Source organism: Cygnus olor, chromosome 7 (genome assembly GCF_009769625.2).
Source record: "Cygnus olor isolate bCygOlo1 chromosome 7, bCygOlo1.pri.v2, whole genome shotgun sequence".
In the NCBI taxonomy this organism is placed as follows: Eukaryota; Metazoa; Chordata; class Aves; order Anseriformes; family Anatidae; genus Cygnus; species Cygnus olor.
In genome coordinates this window covers 34,268,289-34,286,363 of record NC_049175.1, presented here as the reverse complement: position 1 = coordinate 34,286,363, position 18,075 = coordinate 34,268,289, and the positions used below count along the sequence as shown (strand labels likewise).

Sequence of the window (18,075 nt, the reverse complement as noted above, 5' to 3'; positions counted from 1 at the left end):
ATTGTGAAATGTATTTTGCAATGTAGCACCAAAGGCACAACCTTTTAGTGTTGAATGCTTTGTGCGTTCAACTTTGGCAGCAGATGCAGGGCACTGTTCCCTGGCAGAATTAGGCTAGTTAGAGACATACTACTAGGATTGAGCCTGACTGGGTACGGATTTACGAAGAGCCCAGGATCATCTATCTGCTTTACTCCCAGCTGACTGCACACTGGGAAAATTTCCTCTGAGGGCATTTTTCTCCAAACGCATACGCAATGCTGCTCCCTGCCATGCGGGCTTTGAGCCGCTTGGTTAGGAGATATGACAGGGTTCCAGGACATTTACACGGGGTTGTGTTTGGGGGGGGGAGATATGCAAATTCTGGGTACTGTCAACCCAGTACACCGTGTTTTCTTTGTGGAAAAGCTACAGACTCTTTTCCAGCATAGATAGACTTGTCAGGACAATTTATGAGTCAAGAGGCATCCAGAAGTCTGCACTTCTGAGACTTTGCTTTGTTTTTGTTTTTAGTGAGGTGGGTTATATGAAAAGAGAAATAGTCTCATTATCTTTTCACAGCATTTGTTCTTCTTCTGGACTAAAACCAGTGCACGTTGACTACTCATGTCTCAAAGGAGACCTCATTGCTCTCTCTAACTCCCTGAAAGGAAGGTGTGGGGAGCTGGGGTTGGCCTCTTCTCACAGATAAGTAGTGATAGGACTAGAGGGAATGGCCTCAAGTTGTGCCAGGAGAGGTTCAGGCTGGAAATGGGGAGACATTTCTTCTCAGAAAGAGCAGTCAGGCGTTGGGACGGGTTGCCCAGGGAGGTGGTGGCGTCACCGTCCCTGGGGGTGTTCAAGGAGAGGTTGGACGTGGTGCTTGGGGACATGGCTCAGTGGTGACATTGGTAGTTGGGTGATGGTTGGACCAGGTAATCTTGGAGGGCTTTTACAACCTTAGTGATTGTAAGGCCCTTGTGAACGCCCTCATTCCATGGCCACACAGCGCTCCTGAGGTGTCACTTGGCCTGGGGGTGGGCTGAGTTATTTGACAGACTAGATTGGGCACAGGCCCGTTTTTGTATCTTGTTTTTATTTATTTTTGTGTTTTTATTTATTTTTATTTATTTTGTTTTCCCCGTGCTCCTTCTTTCGTACAACACCTCCCCAGGTGGGGCTGCGACACCCTGCAGGACGGCGCCGGGAGCTTCCCGGGACCGCGGCCGCCCCAAGCCCAGCCCCGTCAGGTCCCTGCGGGGGCGGCGGCCGTGACGGAACCCCACCAACGGCCGCGGGGGGTGGGGGCGGGCCCTTCCTGAGGGCTTGCGGCTCTTTCGCTCTCCGATTGGGCGAGCGCGGGGCGTTCTCCTCGCCGAAGCCCAATGGGAGGCGGCGGCGGGGCAGGGGAGGGAGGCGGCGGCCAATGGGCGGCGGGGCGTGAGGCGCGGTGACAGCTGCCGCCGGCTGCCTCCGCCTCTGCGCCGCGGGCCCCGGGCCGAGCAGCACGGCCGGCAGGTAGGGGCCGGGGCCGGGGCCGGGGCCGGGGCCCGCCTCACGCGGGGGGCTCTGGCGGCGGCCGTGAGGGAGGGGAGCGGGGCAGCTCCGCGGTGCCGTGCGGGAGGCCTGTGCGCGTGGCCCTGGGGCCGTTGGGGTCCCTCCGGGGTCCCTCCGGGGTCCCTCCGGGGTCCCTCCGGGGTCCCTCCGGGGTCCCTCCGGGGCTCCTCAGGGGCTCCTCAGGGGCTCCTCAGGCCCCTCAGGCCCGTTGTCCCCAGCGGGTCAGGGAGCGGCCCGGCCTGAGGGGAGCTCGCAGCCCGCCCGCTGCCACCCGCCTCGGGCAGGGCCGCCTCCCGAAAAACATTTATTTAACGTTTTTCTTAGCCCTGCTGAGGCAAAGCTGGCCCGGGCAGGTTTATTTCCTCCAGCTGACGCTGGTGTAAGCGGGGCAGCGTTACTGAGGGGCTGCCGCGGAGGAGAAGCTGCTTCCCATCCGCCCAAACCGCAGGATCGGCTCAGCAGGGAGGGCTAGCTCAATTTCTGATGCAACACCTCCCCGCTTGCTGGAACGCCTGCCTTCTGCCCCCAGCGCTGCCGCGCTTCTCTTCCTCGCAGCCCCGCAACAAGTTCCTGCTTTTCCCCCTACTGCACCCTGCCTTTTTCCTGAAATTGCTGCTCGTCTCGCCTTGCTGATAGCCAGAAGCAGACTTCTCCTCACTTTTCAGCTCCAGATGCGACAAGAATTTGTGGTTTCACTCTGCCTTGCTCAGGGTGACCCCCCTCCCTGTGCTCAGCTAAAATAATGTGCCTCATTTCCACAGCTTGCAGGTCATTTCTCCTCCTGGGGGAGAAGTCTTTGTAGGGATTTCCAATTAAGATTTGCCACCCTGAAGGAAGAGTAGTCTGTAACTCTCCGTGCAGAAAGGTAACTCTCTGGTGAGGGGCAGGTAAGAGTTTCATTCCTTTACAGCTTTCATTTCAGGGTTGTATGGAGAATGTCCCAAAATAGAAAAGTTTATCATAGAATTAGCTGCCCTGCCAGGGAGGTGTGTCGGGCGAAGGATGGCACAGACCAATGGCATTTAGGGGGTTAAGCAAGTTGTGGTTTTGAGTGGTGCGGTAGATCCGAATCTCTGTCAAAATTTTTCTTCTATGAAGATATATTTGTCTTTTTTTTTTTTTTTGTAAAATCTTTGGGTGACAGTCTTGAAAAGTACTAACACAAATGGCCAATACTTAACAGCTCTGAGTTGGTAAAATGCCCAGGGCTGAGGAGCAGCTGATCTCCTGCTGGAACAGAGACTACTGACTCTGGCCCAGCTGATTTTGGTAGTTGCAGGAAATAGTTTTTCTGGCTTTTTGCTTAGAAATGAGGAACAACAATATAACATCCGAGGAATCTGCTGGAAAAAATGCCTCTGTTTAAGGTTACTCATCCAGCGTGCAGTCCTTTACCAAAATAAATTTAGAATACATCTGTCTCCGCAAGCAGCGTGAAATAACAGTCTCTTCCCATAAACTGTCCCTGTGTTCTCCTATTTAATATGAATCTTTTGCTTAGGTGTTGCAGTATACTTCTGTCAGGTAGCGCGCCAGTGTTGAGGTTCCTTAGAAAGCTCTTTGGTTTGCTAAGCAGTCTGTTGCAAAGGAGGCTGCACTTGATAATCACAGCACTTGTCATTGTCATCTTCATTGCGGGCCAATACCTTTTGTCAGTTTCTAAGTGTGATGTTGTGCAAGACTGGAATCTTCAGCTCTGACAGCTCTTGGCCTCGCTAAAGTGAGCGTCTCTGCGTTGGCTCTCTGCTGTCCCCAGTCCTCTCATCCTTCTCTTACGCTTCTCTAAGTAAGAACGAGTCGTATGTAGAATAATCCTTTGCTCCTTCCAGCTCTCACAGACATCCTGGGCCTTTCTGGTTAGTGCTTTCCCGTGAATGAAAAGATACAGAACTTTCCTGCAAAGGATTCTCTTCATGCTGTCCTTGTATCGTGTATTAGGTGCTTCTTAGTGCTTCCACATTATGGTAGAGGATTATCAGAGAATTGTGGGAACAATTTACATTTCAGTGTCAAATACAAACCTGAAAAGATTCACCAGATCTTGGAGTTCTGCCTTCCATTTTGATGGACTTGACAAGTTTGTTTCCAAAGACATGTTAGCCATATAAGTCTAGGAATATTAATTATGCTCCTTGGTAAATGTTTATGGAATTTAAATTGAAAGATGCCACCTACTACTGGGAATTAGACCATGGTTCTCTTCTTCCTTTTTGAAGGCTTAATTGTGTGGTTGCTCTGACAGAGCAGGAAGGGGGAAAAATGCAGTGGAAGTTCAAGTTCCTAACGTTTTTCCTGAGTATGTTTCATGAAATTCTACCCTCAGGTTATCCGTAGATGTTAACAGTACAAGATTATGTATTCAGGGGAAATCAGTGATTTTTCCTCAGAAAATACAAGGTGTTATAAAGATAGTTAATACTTGATTAGCTATTACTTTCCATGTGTTTTTTTTCATTGCCTTGAAATGCCGTTAACAAGGAGTTCTTTATCCGTAGCTGGATATGCTTTAACATCAAGAATGCAGATTATACAAAAAGCCACTAACTTTACTTCGTAAAGCTGACCTCAGTTAAAACTAATCTGTCCTTTATCAGTCTGATATTATCAGCTAAACATTATTTGGATCAGGTGTTTCTTTCCAGCATTATATTATTTACTTTCTGATTCTGTGTTGAGATTTCTCTTAAGGAAGTCTTCGTCAGATGAAAGGCGTTTCAGCAGCCCCAGAAGCTCGATAAACTTAACTTATCATTTCCCTGCTCTGCTAAACGTAGCTTGTGATAATAACTTTAGTTGCAATTTAAGGCATGAAGAAAAAGTACTTTTATAGGTAAAATTACGGGACTGTCTCGTAGGCTTGCTGAGTCGTGCGGTTTTTGTTCTATTACTGGGAGTGTACATTAAAATAGGAGAAAAACAACTTAGTTGAAGTCAGTGCTGCATTCGTTTATACTTCGTACAAGCTTTCCCGATTGCAGTGCAGAACGGTTGGGAAACCTGTAATCCTGGCAGTAGAAGCACTTTAATCGCGTCATATATTTGTTCAGAAGTACTGTCAGTGCTAATTATTAACCTTTTTTTTCTTTTTTTTTTTTTTCAGATCTGTCACGGCATACCTGAAGTCAACAATGTTTTCCAAGCTCACCCGCCCTCAGAGCCTCGCTGTTCTCTGCCGAGGTGTTCATGCTTCGCTGAGTTCTGCTACCTCAGTTGCTACTAAAAAAACAGTTCAAGGGCCTCCGTCCTCTGATTACATATTTGAACGCGAGGCTAAATATGGGGCTCACAATTACCACCCACTGCCTGTTGCTCTGGAGAAGGGAAAAGGTATTTTATTTTGGTTGCCCTGGGTGCTGTCGATGGGATGTGCGTACATAATGATTTTGAGCTAATCAGTTTCAAAACTCTTTTCTTGGTGGGCTGGGAGCAGAGAAGATTGAGATAATTGATGAAGTAAAGGTAGTTAATTTGCTGGCCATAGCTCTGGATGAGGCCTTATGATGCAGCCTTAGGAGGCCACCTGATACAATTGTGCTCTCTATAAAATGATTTATTTAAATAAAGGGCTAAGTTCTGATGATTTCCGTAATTCAGAATAACCCAGCAAGAAACCTTCAGGCAGCTCTGTTTCTTCTGTTGCCTCGTATGGAGATTTTCAGTGTTAAGGTGAACGTGAAAAGCTGCATTGGTTCCCTGTTTAAGTGCATACTTAACCTTTTGTACTGCTCCTGTGTTATGGCTTAACTTAAATTTTTTAACTATATTTAAGGGGATTTTCTGCTCTGCAGGGTAGGCTCTATGAACGTGTCCTGAAAGGCTGTCAACGTAGTGAATCAAGAGCGTGTCTTCGTTGCTACGTCTCGATGGTTCAGAGCAGCTGTATATGGGAAATCCTTCTTTTCTTGATACCTCATTAACGCTTACTTATAATGTACTATCTTTTTGCTTTTGCTACCTTTATCAATTGTTTATTTTCCAGTCAGAGTGCCTCTTGTGGGCTTACCTGTAAGAGAATATACCTGCGTACTCCAGAGGATAGCAAGAATACAACATAGGTTTGACTAGGTTGCATTTCAACTCTTAGCTTATACTATTTAGTATTCTCTTTTTTTTGGATTGCATTTATATATTTGCTACACTTTTGTTTTTCTAGGTATTTACGTGTGGGATGTTGAAGGCAGAAAGTATTTTGACTTTCTAAGTGCTTACAGCGCTGTTAATCAAGGCCACTGTCATCCAAAGATTGTGAGTGCTCTGAAAGCTCAGTCTGAAAAACTGACCCTTACGTCTAGAGCGTTTTACAACGATGTGCTCGGTGAATATGAGGAGTTTGTCACCAAAATGTTCAATTATAACAAAGTTCTTCCAATGAATACAGGTAAAAGAAAAAAAAAAATTCCACTTTATTTCTTTCTAGTAGAGTCAACAGTTTTGTGCTGCACTGATGCGCTTGTTACTGCATCGATGACCTGTCTGATGCACAAATGTGATAATGGTGCTGCTTTATGTTTTAGGAGTGGAAGCTGGAGAAACTGCCTGTAAGTTGGCTCGGAAGTGGGCATACGTTGTAAAAGGCATTCCGAAATACAAAGCAAAAATTATTTTTGCAGGTACGTTGCGTGCACGTTACGAGTTGAGGTATTGAGGAAGAAGGCAGCTCTAGACACTGGCTGTAGCGCTCGTCCTGTAGCTGTAGTGATTACACTGCAGTATTCTTAATGCTTTGTTTTTTTTCACTGAAGGAAGGAAATCACTGTTAATGAAGTGGTTTGTAAAGCTTTATAAATAGCAGTTGAATATATGAAGTAGACATTATTTGTACTACTTAACCCTTTTTGTTGTCAGATATTGCTTAATAGCTGCCTGAAGTCAAATGGAAGCTGCATTCATCCTCCGTACTCTTTTAATTGCTGCCTGGGTGTTAAAGTGCAGTATCATTTTATTCCTTCTTTCTTGTGATACCTTTCGTTTGAATTAAACTGTTGAGACCCCTCTCAAAAATCCCACATTTGGGATAACCTCCTTCCTTCTTAAACACTCCCTACCAGTGTTTCTCTTCTGCATTCTTTAAGGTATTCCAGAAGCTGGCTTTAATCCAGTAAAGCCTTTTTGTAGTCTTGGTCATACAACAAAGGTAACAGCAATCTTGCTAAAATTGGTAAGGGGTCCTGATTATCTAAGAGGTGTGCTTTCTCCCTTCATCTGCTCTCCTTGGCTATGTTACAGGGAAAAGTTGCCTACCACTGAAGAAGCTACTGTGCTTTGCTGAAAAATGACTGCTTAGGTCTAGTTCAAATAACTTCTATTTGGTATTCTTTGGCTGTAGGTGAAGCGTTTTTTGTTGATTCTGCTGCTTTTCAATGGCTCTGTATTTTATACAACTTCCCAGAATAAAGCTTATTAATAAGTGATGTATTTATTTATGTATTTATTTATTTGTTGCTCTTGTTGTTTGTTGGTTGCTGCAGCTGCAGTCCGTTTCTGACTTCTGGTGCATGTCATAGCTGGACCATAAATTGTCATTAGACTGCATTTATAAACTGAGATTCAAAGTTGAATACCGAGTTATATTTTCTAGGGCCAATTAGATTAGATTTTTTTTTCTTTTTCTGGGAATTCTTTAAACAAATATATTTCTCCCTTTCTTCCATATATATATTTTATTTCGCTCTTTAGTCAGTCGACTTTCAGTAAGTGCTTTCTCACTTTGATAAGTGACTGCCCAGAGCATAGCAGGGGTCGCTCTGCTAGGAAGCGTCGCTGTTGTGAGCAGCGTAGTGCTGATCCTATTGGCGACTAGGAGGAGGCAGTACCTAGAGCTGCCTACGTCAGTAACCGCCTTCAGGATTTCCTCCAGACTGAGAACGTCCCGATGAAATTGGTGTGTGGGGGGAGACTTGTAATGCTGTGAACGTTTTGAACTCTTATCTTCCTTATTCTTATCAGACATCTAATTATCAATTAGGTGACAGTAAGTTGATTCAATGGAAATACTAAAACAATTTTTCATAGTCTTGGTGATAGTTGGTTCCCAACCATTTTAACTCGCGTTTCTATATGAAATAGTGCAAAGTCAGAGTGTTTTTAAAAGTACAAACAGCTTTTCCTGGAACTTTGAACTACACAGAAATGTATCTTTTAGGCTCACTGGCAGCTTTATTTCTAGGACTTAAATTCTGGATGGTAGTTTCTTTCTGTATTTGATGAGTACTATTTATGTAAAACCTGCACATCTTCCTTAGACTTCTAGGCTACTACTTTCAGACTACTGACAAGAGTTCATGGAAGTTATTTTGTATACTTGCCAGGTCATGTCGTAATATTCGTTTGTTTTTCCAGCATGCTTTCGATAGAGCAACCTGATGTATTTAAGGCATCAATGTAAACTGCTAACAATTGCTGGAAGGATGCTAATGTTAGACAACTCTTAAAATTCATTAACAGGTCGAAAAATATGATGTCCTACAAACTGTTCTGGCTCTTAGTTTTGTAATGAATCTCTGTCAGTTATCTTAGGTGAAAATGCATCATAATTTTGTCAATGAGATGTTAGCAAGACATATATATAATTAAATTTTTTTTTAGCTGGCAACTTCTGGGGCAGAACGATGTCTGCTATCTCCAGTTCTACAGACCCATCCAGTTACGATGGATTTGGACCCTTTATGCCAGGTTTCGAAGTGATCCCATACAATGACCTACCAGCTCTTGAGGTATTTGGAATCATTTTACTGTGTCTCTTAGCAAGGCAGGAAAAGCAGAAGCTTGTCATTTCAAACATATGCGTTAAGAAATATGTATTTCTTATATATGTCTAGATACATATGTTATGATTACCTGCAGGTAATGTGTGTAAATTCTCCTTTGGTTTTGATTTTCAGTTTACTTTAGGAGGTAAAAGGAAAACAGCAAGATCTGTTTCATTTCCCTCGTTGCTAAGATGTTTCAGGTGTAAATAAAGAACAGCAAATAAACTGCAAGGGGATTCATGTTACACATGCATAAAGTAAAATACATTTTAAAGTTGGACGTGGATTCTGAAGCTAATACCTTGACTTACTTTTCTCAGAAATGCTAAGGATTCTCCAATGACTGGATAACTAGAGTTCACTGCAGTTGCATACCAGTCTTGCGAGCTTCCTAGCATCCTTAAAAACATGCTAGGCTGGCAATTCACTCAAATTACTGAAATGCTACTGATTCTGCACTGTCAAGTTGTTGGGGAGTGTTGACCTCGATTTAAACTTCCCACACTCATAGTCTGGGTTTATGTACTGGAGGGTAGACGGTGCTTGATAGCAGCCATAGGGTAACTGGATTTGGGACCTGGAAGGCAGGAGGGTGCCAGCTAACCACAAACGGTACTGAGGCAGTAGGAACATTGGCATCACCACTTTTCCATCATCTGCATACATCATCTCCATGAGTGACAAGTCAGTCCTCCGTGTCTGCTGTGCCTGCTTAGTACAACGAGCCATCTGTGGAGGCTTATGGGACAGAGATGCCTGCCTCCTAGGAGTTTGTTTAAGGGAAGCTAAGGTCTCTCTGTGTGTTAGAGTTGCTTTGTGGAGTAGCTAAATCAGCTTTGAACCTAAGTAAGGCTGTTCATTGTGAAAGCTCCAGTAAGTATTTACTGGCTTTCAGCCAACTTTACTGAGGCTTTGAATGCGCTCTGGAGGCCTAGAACCCACATCCGTGTCCATCAGACTAAAAGCTGAATTTATTCTGTTTACGGGGCAGTATTAAGGAAAGCTGTAGTAAATTTTGTGCTGGGAATTTTAGTATCTTTTGAGTCTTGTAGACTTGTAAACCTTCCAGAGCTTGATAGTGCAAGAATGTAGCTGTGGACTTTGCTTTAAGATGACAGCTTTGTACTAGAGAGCCTGCATTCCTTTTTGCTTGAGGTGAACTGGGGGAAGCCTTGAGCAATTGTTTGTCTTGTATGGGGTAATGCAAAACTGAGTATATTTCTGAGGTAATTTATGAACTGATCCGATAATCTGCCTGTCTGGCTTTGCAGTTTTTAAGGTTCGTAATTCCCCGAGCGAGCACACCAACTGATCTTTAGAGGCAAGCAGTGACATAGGCTTCTGTGTTGGAAGTGAAATGGCACTGGGAGATAACTGCCTGACATGAATACCATTACCTGCATTTAGGATTGAAAACAGAGTGACAGCTAGGTTGTGCTTGTGTGTGTTCTCTCCGTATTTTGTAAATGTGACCTGAGTACAAGTTTTTCTCTTTCTGTGCACATCATATTTACAGCGGGCACTTCAAGATCCCAACGTAGCCGCTTTCATGGTTGAACCAATTCAAGGTGAAGCAGGCGTGGTTGTTCCTGACAAAGGTTATCTCACGGGAGTGCGGGACCTCTGCACAAAGCACAATGTAAGGAATTTGTTATAACAAGGTGGCTTAAAATCACACACTGTGTCTCCTGGTATGTCTTGTAAGGTTATTCTCACATGCAAGATATTGGACTTCAAATGCTGTTTAATAATTTCTTTCTTTCAGTGGATTAGGGTAGGGATACTTAAACTTCCTACGTCCTTACCAGGGAGTATGTTGTAGCAGTGCTCGCTTTTCTCTGTTTCTTACTGCTGTCACCAGTATAAGCTTCTAATGGAAGTTTTTAAAACTGCATTTATTTTAATTGAACTCTACATTTCTTTTTCACAAATTTCTTGAGCCACAAGCCAGTTACTGTGGTGGTTCTACCCTGGCTGTTAAGGACCTCATTGCTGGAATGTATGAGCACTATGGAGAGTTAATAACAGTAATGGATGACAGGACGGAACACTAAAGAAAATGGTCAAATACTTATGATGTTGAATTAGACTTGCATTCAGCATCTCTGTACGGGTGGGAAGGTGTATTTATATATATCTGTGCCCTTCTGTTGTCGTTGCGTACTGCTAATGCTCATAAGCAGGCTGCCTTCCCTTATTTCAGCATCAGCTTGGTCAGGCTCTTCTACAGGTCTAGGCCGTGTCCTTTGTAAATGTAAGGAAAACAACAAAAGTTTTATTGGTTCATGGCTTTTTATTCCTATGGATCCTGTCTGATTTGAAAATCAACACTTTGTTCTAATAGAATTCTGATTCTTAATTTGAAAATGTTACCCATAAATTATTCCAAACCTGAGAGGAAGCTATTGACATACAAGTAAAGAAGTTGCCTTCATTATTACTGTGATGCTTACCTCATAGAAAAAGTAGTAGATACTCTGTGAATTCTAGCACGTGACAGTAATGCAGCTTAGGAAAATGAGATCAAAAACTTGCATGTAGGCTCTCAGAGTTGCGTAGACACCGAGGCATCAGACTGAGACCAGCAGAGTTGCTAAAATGGCATTTTTCAGAAGCTTTTTCAAAGGTCAGTTTCCAAACAATGCACTTGGAGTAAAAGATGGACTTATCCTAACTTTTTGGAAATCTCACTTGCTGTTGTAGTGTGAATAAATTCCGTATGAACAGGGACCAAGTCTATGTGGAGTATTCCTTATGTAGCAGAGAATCTTTGTTAAAGATGTCAGAGAGAAGTAGGACAGTACGTTTACTTTTTGTTAGTTTGACATTTCACAGAATTTGTGTGTCTTAAAGAAGCGCACATAGTGCAATACAGCTGGAAGGTCTTTCACCGCGTGCAACTCTGCTGCGCTGTTTGAACTGAAGTAGGAATGGGAGTGAACAGTCATTTTCTGTAACGTGTGTGTTTTTTCTTTTTATCTCTATACAGGTTCTGTTTATTGCCGATGAAATACAGACGGGCTTAGCCAGAACAGGAAAAATGCTAGCTGTTGACCATGAAAATGTGAGACCTGATATAATTCTTCTTGGAAAGGCCCTTTCTGGTGGCGTATATCCTGTGAGTAACAACAACAATAAAAAATCAAGTAGTTGACTAACCATTTTTTAAGTAATTAGCACTGAAAGTCTACTAGTTGGAAGACAAATTTGATGCTTGTTGTGCTTGGAAATTGGTGTTTACAAGATTAACTGTAATTTGTGACCCAGATAGTAGAGCCTGTGAGTGATAAATAAAATTATGGAATACATAGTTACATGTATAGCTGAAATGGCTAGAGTATACTGAACTTACTGTGTTGATACTTGAATTCTTAGTGTGGCACATCATTAGAAGTCATCTTCTTAGACTGGGAATTTGTAGGTGTTTTGGTCCTTGTCAATTAATTGAATCGATTTGGTGTATCTCTGTTTACTTCAGTTTGATAATATCAGAAAAGTAAGTGTCCGGTGGTCAGTCTTTCATTCTGGAATCACTGGTGAGTTTCTTATACAGTCTCTGAACAGTATTTCATCGCAGTCTTGCTTTAATGAATTTCTGATTAACTTTGTAAAATGGGAAAAAAATAATGTGTGCTAAAACATCATCTATTAAAAGCATTTTTCTGAACAACTGGCCTTAGTTCACTTGTTTGTCATGCCCACATGACTGGGTTTATCCTCCTGGAGTGACATACATTTCTGCTGATTAGGCTGGAAGATGCAACCTGCCTTGAACTGTTTTGGCTGGTTTTTGAGTTGTTAAGCAGAGTTATGAAACTTAAACTCTTGAAATAATATTCATTTTGGAGAAATGCCTCTCAGCTGTAGTTAGCTGCTGTATATTACCAGTATAGCGGAGTGTATCTAAGGGGATTAAGCTGTTACGTGATTGTCACGTGTCCTCTTCTGTACAGAGCTAGGAATGTAAACGTAACTTAACTGCCGTGGGATGAAAAGCACCCTTTCCTGAGCCCTGAGGAAGAGTTTACTTCAGAGAGATTTAAGTTTACTGTTCTAAATTATGTAGGCAAACGAGTTAGCTGACCTTTCCATTCTAGGTCTCCGCAGTGCTGTGTGATGATGAAGTTATGCTGACCATTAAGCCTGGTGAACATGGATCTACATATGGAGGAAATCCATTAGCCTGTCGTGTTGCAATGGCAGCACTGGAGGTTTGTGTGTTTCAATAAAGATTTAGATTCTAAAGAAAAAAGTGTGTCACACTGACATTATCTTCACTTAAATAAGTAACATTATTGATTATGCTACAAATAGGAATTTATCTTTAAGTAAGAATGAAAAATTGGTAGTAGTTAAATATTTGCATATAAATTAATATCATAGAATGGCTTGGGTTGGAAGGGACGTTAAAGATCATCTAAATCCAACCCCCTGCCATGGGCAGGGACATCTCCCACTAGATCAGGTTGGCCCAGGCCCCATCCAGCCTGGCCTTTAACATTTTCAGGGATGGGGCATCCACAACTTCTCTGGGCAACCTGTTCCAGTGCCTCAGTACCCTTACAGTGAAGAATTTCTTCCTAATGTCTAACCTAAATCTATCCTCTTTTAGTTTTAAGATCACAAAACAAATCCTAAATTGTTAGCTGAAAATGTCCCCTAATTTCTTTGTATTTTATTGTCTTAAATTTTATTCTGCCATTTAAGCCATTATCTAGAACAAGGTTTAAGGTACTTACTTAAATTCAGTAGAGTGATTTTACTAATTTCACTGAGTCATTTTAAAAATGGAGTATTTTTCTACGCCATATTTAAGAGTTTGCTGCTCTGTGAGCTTGATAACACACATGCCACTGGAGCTCAAACAAAAGCTAGTAAAACATCTTGTCCAGATACCATATTTTAAACGTTCTGTAACTGCATAATTCACAACATTTAAGGAAGTCACTCAAAAAGCCTCATCATTGCCTGATACATGGACTTGGGCAAGCTCACAGATTAAGAGTCTTTAGAATTTTATCTTTTACTTGGGGAGGAAAAAAAAAAAAAAACAAATGGAAAACAGTTTAGAGATTTATGTTTCTTGTAAACACAAACGAGTGAAGGCTTAATGTTAACTGGCTTGGATGTGCTACGTTTGCACTGACACCTTGGATGGATCAGCTTTTGTATCTCAGCAATTGTAATGTCATTGTGTGCCATGCTGGAGTAGACAACTAAAACAAATGCTGTGACCTTCAGTTGACTGTAGATCTAACCTTCCTTTAGGTAATTGAAGAGGAAGACTTGGCTAAAAATGCAGAAATAATGGGTAACATATTACGAAATGAGCTCATGAAGACACCGTCTGATATTGTTACTTGTGTCAGAGGAAAAGGACTTCTCAATGCAATTGTAATCCGGGAAACCAAAGGTAAGGAAATATAATCAACTGCAGTCGTAGCATGACAAATAATTTTCAAGTTGAAATTGCAAGTGTCTGTGTGGAGTAGGGGCGTAGCTTACAGTCATCTTGTTTGGGTTCTGATCTCGGCACTGTAGTAGTGTCTGTAAATTTATTTGAGTGACCGTGTGCTATTAAAAGTAGGAGGCTTTTACTATCTCAGTCTAAACTTTTTTTTAACAACATAAATTATTTTATGACTGGATAATGTTCAAACCTGATGGTGAACTTAGCTCCCCACAAATGCCCCTTTGTCTGTTCACCTGGAGATAACTGGCCCTGTCTGGAAAGCTAGTTTCTGTCAGACTGGAAAGTTTGGCTGAGGTTGTTTGTTCCAGGATAATTAGATGAATACTGGCAGGCATAAGGAAGGAAAGAGTTAATGATTGGGAACAAGTTTCTAGGGATTAACACATTGAAGTACACCAGAAAATGGTTTAAAAGCCGGAGCAGACAGTTATTTTTTGTCACCAATATACTAAGTGACAAAGTGCTGCAAGAGAAGGGTTATAATTTCGTAAGATACACACATGATGCACAAAAATCCAGGCATAAAAGTAACCTTGTCTGAAGTCCTACCCAGACTTTCTTTCTCTTACCTGCCTCTTGCAGGCTTCCGCTTCTTCTAATTTTCTTTTAATCTACTGCTGCACATAGACGGATATCTCATCTGTGAAAGAGCAAAGCTCAGGTTTTGCAGCAGTCCTAAATATTCACTGCAAATTCTGGAGAGCTGCTCCGATGTCACCACTTCATTTGTGAGAATGAGCACATGATACTTGATTTTTCTCACTACTAGATGGCAAGCAGTTTACAGTCTGGCTTGGCTCCTCATTTCACGTGCTGCGACTGTGCCACTTTCTCTGCCACAGTGTAAGTGTCTTTCCTTTAATTGCAGACTACGACGCCTGGAAGGTGTGTCTGCGGCTTCGTGATAACGGACTTCTTGCCAAACCTACGCATGGTGATATCATCCGGCTGGCACCGCCTCTGGTGATTAAGGAGGATGAAATCCGAGAGTGCATCGAAATAATTCATAAGACCATTCTGTCTTTCTGAAAACGTGGCTTTTAAAGTGTATCTGCTGACTGACCCAAGCTGGTGTGTTGTTATACGTGCGATGAAGGCCTGCACGTGAAGCAAGCATCTTTAATTCCTTTTATCTAAGAGGACATAAGTCTTTAAAAAAAAAAAAAAAAAGGGCAAAAAAAAAAAAACAACAAAAAATGCTATGTCTTTTATTTTCTTCAGAGCCATTATAATTTAATAATGATTTTCAAGAGCTTCCAATCTTGGAATGCTTGGAGATGAAGTGATGAGGTTCTGTTCATCTAGTCGGAACTTAGCAAACTGTTGAGTCAGAATGTTTGAGGGGGCATGTCTGTAGAAATCTGCTTAATTACTGAAAGTCTTGGCCAAAGTTTAGAGTATAACATATATATATTAGTAAGGGTGGTCTTGAGCTCTCAGAACTCTCCCAGACATCACATCTGGTATTTTTGTCTCTTGGTGAGATGTTTGTAGCGGGGAAGCACTTGCCATTATGGTAGAATCTCTGTTTCTCATTTATAGCTAGAAAAAACAGTGCTGAAGATTTCACAAACTGGGTGTTGTGCCGGTGATCTTGACAAGCATCAGGCTGCGTTCTCTGTGTAAAGCATTTTGGTTTTATAACTAGAGTTGCTGTTCTCAAGACTGGTCCCGGTGTTTGGCTTTGCAATCTTGTAAAATAGATCTGAGTATACAGATCTGTTTTTACTGTTACAAAACTTCCTATGATCTGGATGTTTTTATTAAAACATGCCTTGCTTTAAAAAAAAAAGTTAATGTGCAATTTAAATCCACAGTGTACTGAAAAAGAGTGAGCCCCACGAAAACTTGCAGTCACCGCTGTCAAGAGCCACAGCAGTCTCTGTGTTTCTGTCTGTCTTTATATGGCAGCTCTTGCTGTCCTTTTTTTTTTTCCCCAGGATGAGTGCTTCTGCACTTCTGTGCCTTTAGATACCCAATTACGCATGCAGTTGTGGAGTTGGCTACTATTCTTGCACTAGGTTGTTGGTTTTTTCGTGAGTATTAACTAACGGAACTGGTTTTAGCTGAGGCTAAATCCTGATGAATCACTGTTAAAGCAAAATGCTCCCTTTGCCATGCACAGGGGTTTAATGTAGTCCCGTGTTCATAACTGGAAATGGTAACTAACCTGTGGTGCTTGAAAGGCAACGCAGTTCATAGAAATGAACCAATCTGCCCTTCAGGATCCCAGTGAGTGCCTTACACAGGTGTGTACCTTGCTTGGTTTCAGACAAAATACATAATCATCTGCCATGGATGAAGTAGGAGTGATTCAAGTTGGAAAGGTCTCTCTCATTTGTGCAAGGGGTAGTGTGTCACCGTGACTGTTAGCCTCAGGAATAGGAATTAAATGCAGAAAGGCGTTGCCTAGGAAGGCTGGCGTTGCTGCAGGCTGCGCTTATGCAATCTAACTGGAAAGGTGAAGTAACTGAAAGAGACTGTAATGTAAACATCATTGCTGGAGTCCTTTCCAAAAGGTAAACCCTCCAAAATCCTTAACAGCCAAAAAAAATTTACCTTCATAGAGCAGTAGGGCTGGCAGGAGCCAAGAACATGATCCATGATCAGGTCCATTCCCCTGCCCCAGTTACGCCACTGTTTGCATAATTGCCTGAAAGGGCTCTAGGGCAGAAGACTCCTTTATGTGTTTCAGTGCTTCCTTGTCCTCACAGTTAGCAAGTTTCCTACCGTATTGTCTGTGTCTCTCTTGCTGCCCATTTAGACAGTCCATCAGGGCCACAGAACAGGTTACTTTCCTTCTGTACAACAGTCTTTAACATGTGTAAAGGTCGTTATCATTCCTGTTTCAGTGGTTTCTCCTTCTCTAGGTAAGATTCTGTTACTTTCCTGCGAGGTAATGTTCCCCTTCACCATTCTTGCTCTCCTGTGATTCACTGCTCCACCATGCCCTGGATGCTGAGCAGAGCTAGACTTGGTTGTGTCGCTGTATGCTGTACTGCACTTTATGCCTAAGCATTGTCGTTTGGGTTTTCTTGCAGTGGCATATTTTTATCTCTCAGCTTGTGCTTCCAGACTCCCTTTTGTGTGAGCTGTTTTGAAGAACAGCTTTGAACCTGTTTGTCCTCACTTTGTTTGTGTAACAAGCAAGAATAACCTGCATGTAACATTTTGTTCTGGTTTATTGTCTTTCATCCTCTCTTACTCAGAAGGTTTTTCTGGCTTTGTTATCCAATTTCAGCTCTAATCTTGTTGTCCAGCCCACTTTCCAGTTGCAGACTAACTAGGCCAAGTCTGCTCAGGACATGACTTTTTTTCTGTTTATGCAGCAGATCATTGCTGACTGATTTCTGGACTTTTTATTCATCCCATGGTTGCTTCCTGAATCTCACTTCCTTGACAAGCTTATGAAAACTGAGGTATGTAAAGCCTTTCTGAGGACAAGTCAAAAACTGTCATCTTAAACTACACTTATTTAATGACTGAGTAATTACGGATTTTTCCTTTTTAACCTGAAAGTTGCCCTCAATTGTTCCCAGAGCCACAACTACCCGTGTGAGGAAGGTAGGTGTATAGTGCCTGCCTAAGCAGCTCAGAAATTCAGGAGCAGAGTTAAGGAAGGTGAAGTCCCCACAGCCAGTAGTTATGTTTAGAGCCTAAATACATGTTTTGGGTGGATAGGGGTACTTGCAAAATACAATGGCGAGTGGTTCTTGCCTTTTACATTGACGTGGTGGCCAGGATGTGCTTCCACAAAGCAGCTCTGAACAGAGAGCGAGTCCCATGTTGTACACAAGTGCATTTGTCACTGTCTGCCCTTCCAGGGGGTGAGGCAAACTCTGCTCGTGCTTATGAAACGCTGCTGGGTGCAAAGCAGTGGGAGCTTAATGGAGCCAGAAGCACAGCAAGGGTGGGTGACTGCATCCTGAGAGCTAAAGCACACGGGGGGTTTGTGGTTGTTGGGTTTAATTACCGTTCAATGTCAGATCAAGAACAGAACTAGGTACATTGTTTTGGGAGTGAAGACAGGAACCCAGGGCTTCTCTTCCCAGACATTGACCCTGCCACCAGTCAACCTTCAACAACAATAAAAGTCATCTCACCAGTGAGATAACAGGAAGAGCTGGAATGGCCAAAGGAAATGTCCAAGCTCCTCTTCCAGTGTGTAAGGGAGCAAGATTATAGCCTATTAGAAAGATTGTCTGCCGTTGATATGTAGCGTGTGTTTTGAGAAAGAGGGGGCAAAATAAGGGCTTACTGTATCATGGAAAGTGTCTTTTTGTCTGTCTTCTGGCCAAATCCCAGTTCATGCTTGCT

At 42.5% G+C, this 18,075-nt stretch overlaps 1 protein-coding gene across 4 annotated transcripts; it reads left to right on the top strand.

The window, feature by feature from the left end:
* The first annotated feature begins 1,373 nt into the window (after nt 1–1,373).
* On the top strand, nt 1,374–15,550 carry OAT (ornithine aminotransferase). Of its 4 annotated transcripts, none has more exons than XM_040563881.1 (11): nt 1,390–1,497; nt 2,298–2,401; nt 4,637–4,863; nt 5,690–5,914; nt 6,051–6,146; nt 8,122–8,249; nt 9,802–9,924; nt 11,275–11,403; nt 12,383–12,496; nt 13,554–13,698; nt 14,627–15,550. In XM_040563881.1, the coding sequence occupies exons 3-11, from the start codon at nt 4,665–4,667 to the stop codon at nt 14,785–14,787; spliced, it is 1,320 nt and encodes a 439-aa protein (XP_040419815.1). In that variant the 5' UTR covers nt 1,390–1,497; nt 2,298–2,401; nt 4,637–4,664; the 3' UTR covers nt 14,788–15,550. The 4 variants fall into 4 exon arrangements, with proteins under 4 accessions (XP_040419814.1, XP_040419815.1, XP_040419813.1 ...); XM_040563879.1 differs by having other exon boundaries at nt 1,397–1,497; nt 2,298–2,423; XM_040563880.1 differs by lacking the exon at nt 2,298–2,401 and having other exon boundaries at nt 1,374–1,497.
* Nucleotides 15,551–18,075: the final 2,525 nt, after the last annotated feature.

Bases quoted from the DNA above. Each gene is read 5' to 3' on its own strand.
- OAT (XM_040563880.1), top strand. From the start codon at position 4,665: ATGTTTTCCAAGCTCACCCGCCCTCAGAGCCTCGCTGTTCTCTGCCGA. The intron at 5,915-6,050 runs GTAAAAGAAAAA...TTTATGTTTTAG, and splicing joins AGTTCTTCCAATGAATACAG to GAGTGGAAGCTGGAGAAACT. The intron at 12,497-13,553 runs GTTTGTGTGTTT...ACCTTCCTTTAG, and splicing joins TTGCAATGGCAGCACTGGAG to GTAATTGAAGAGGAAGACTT.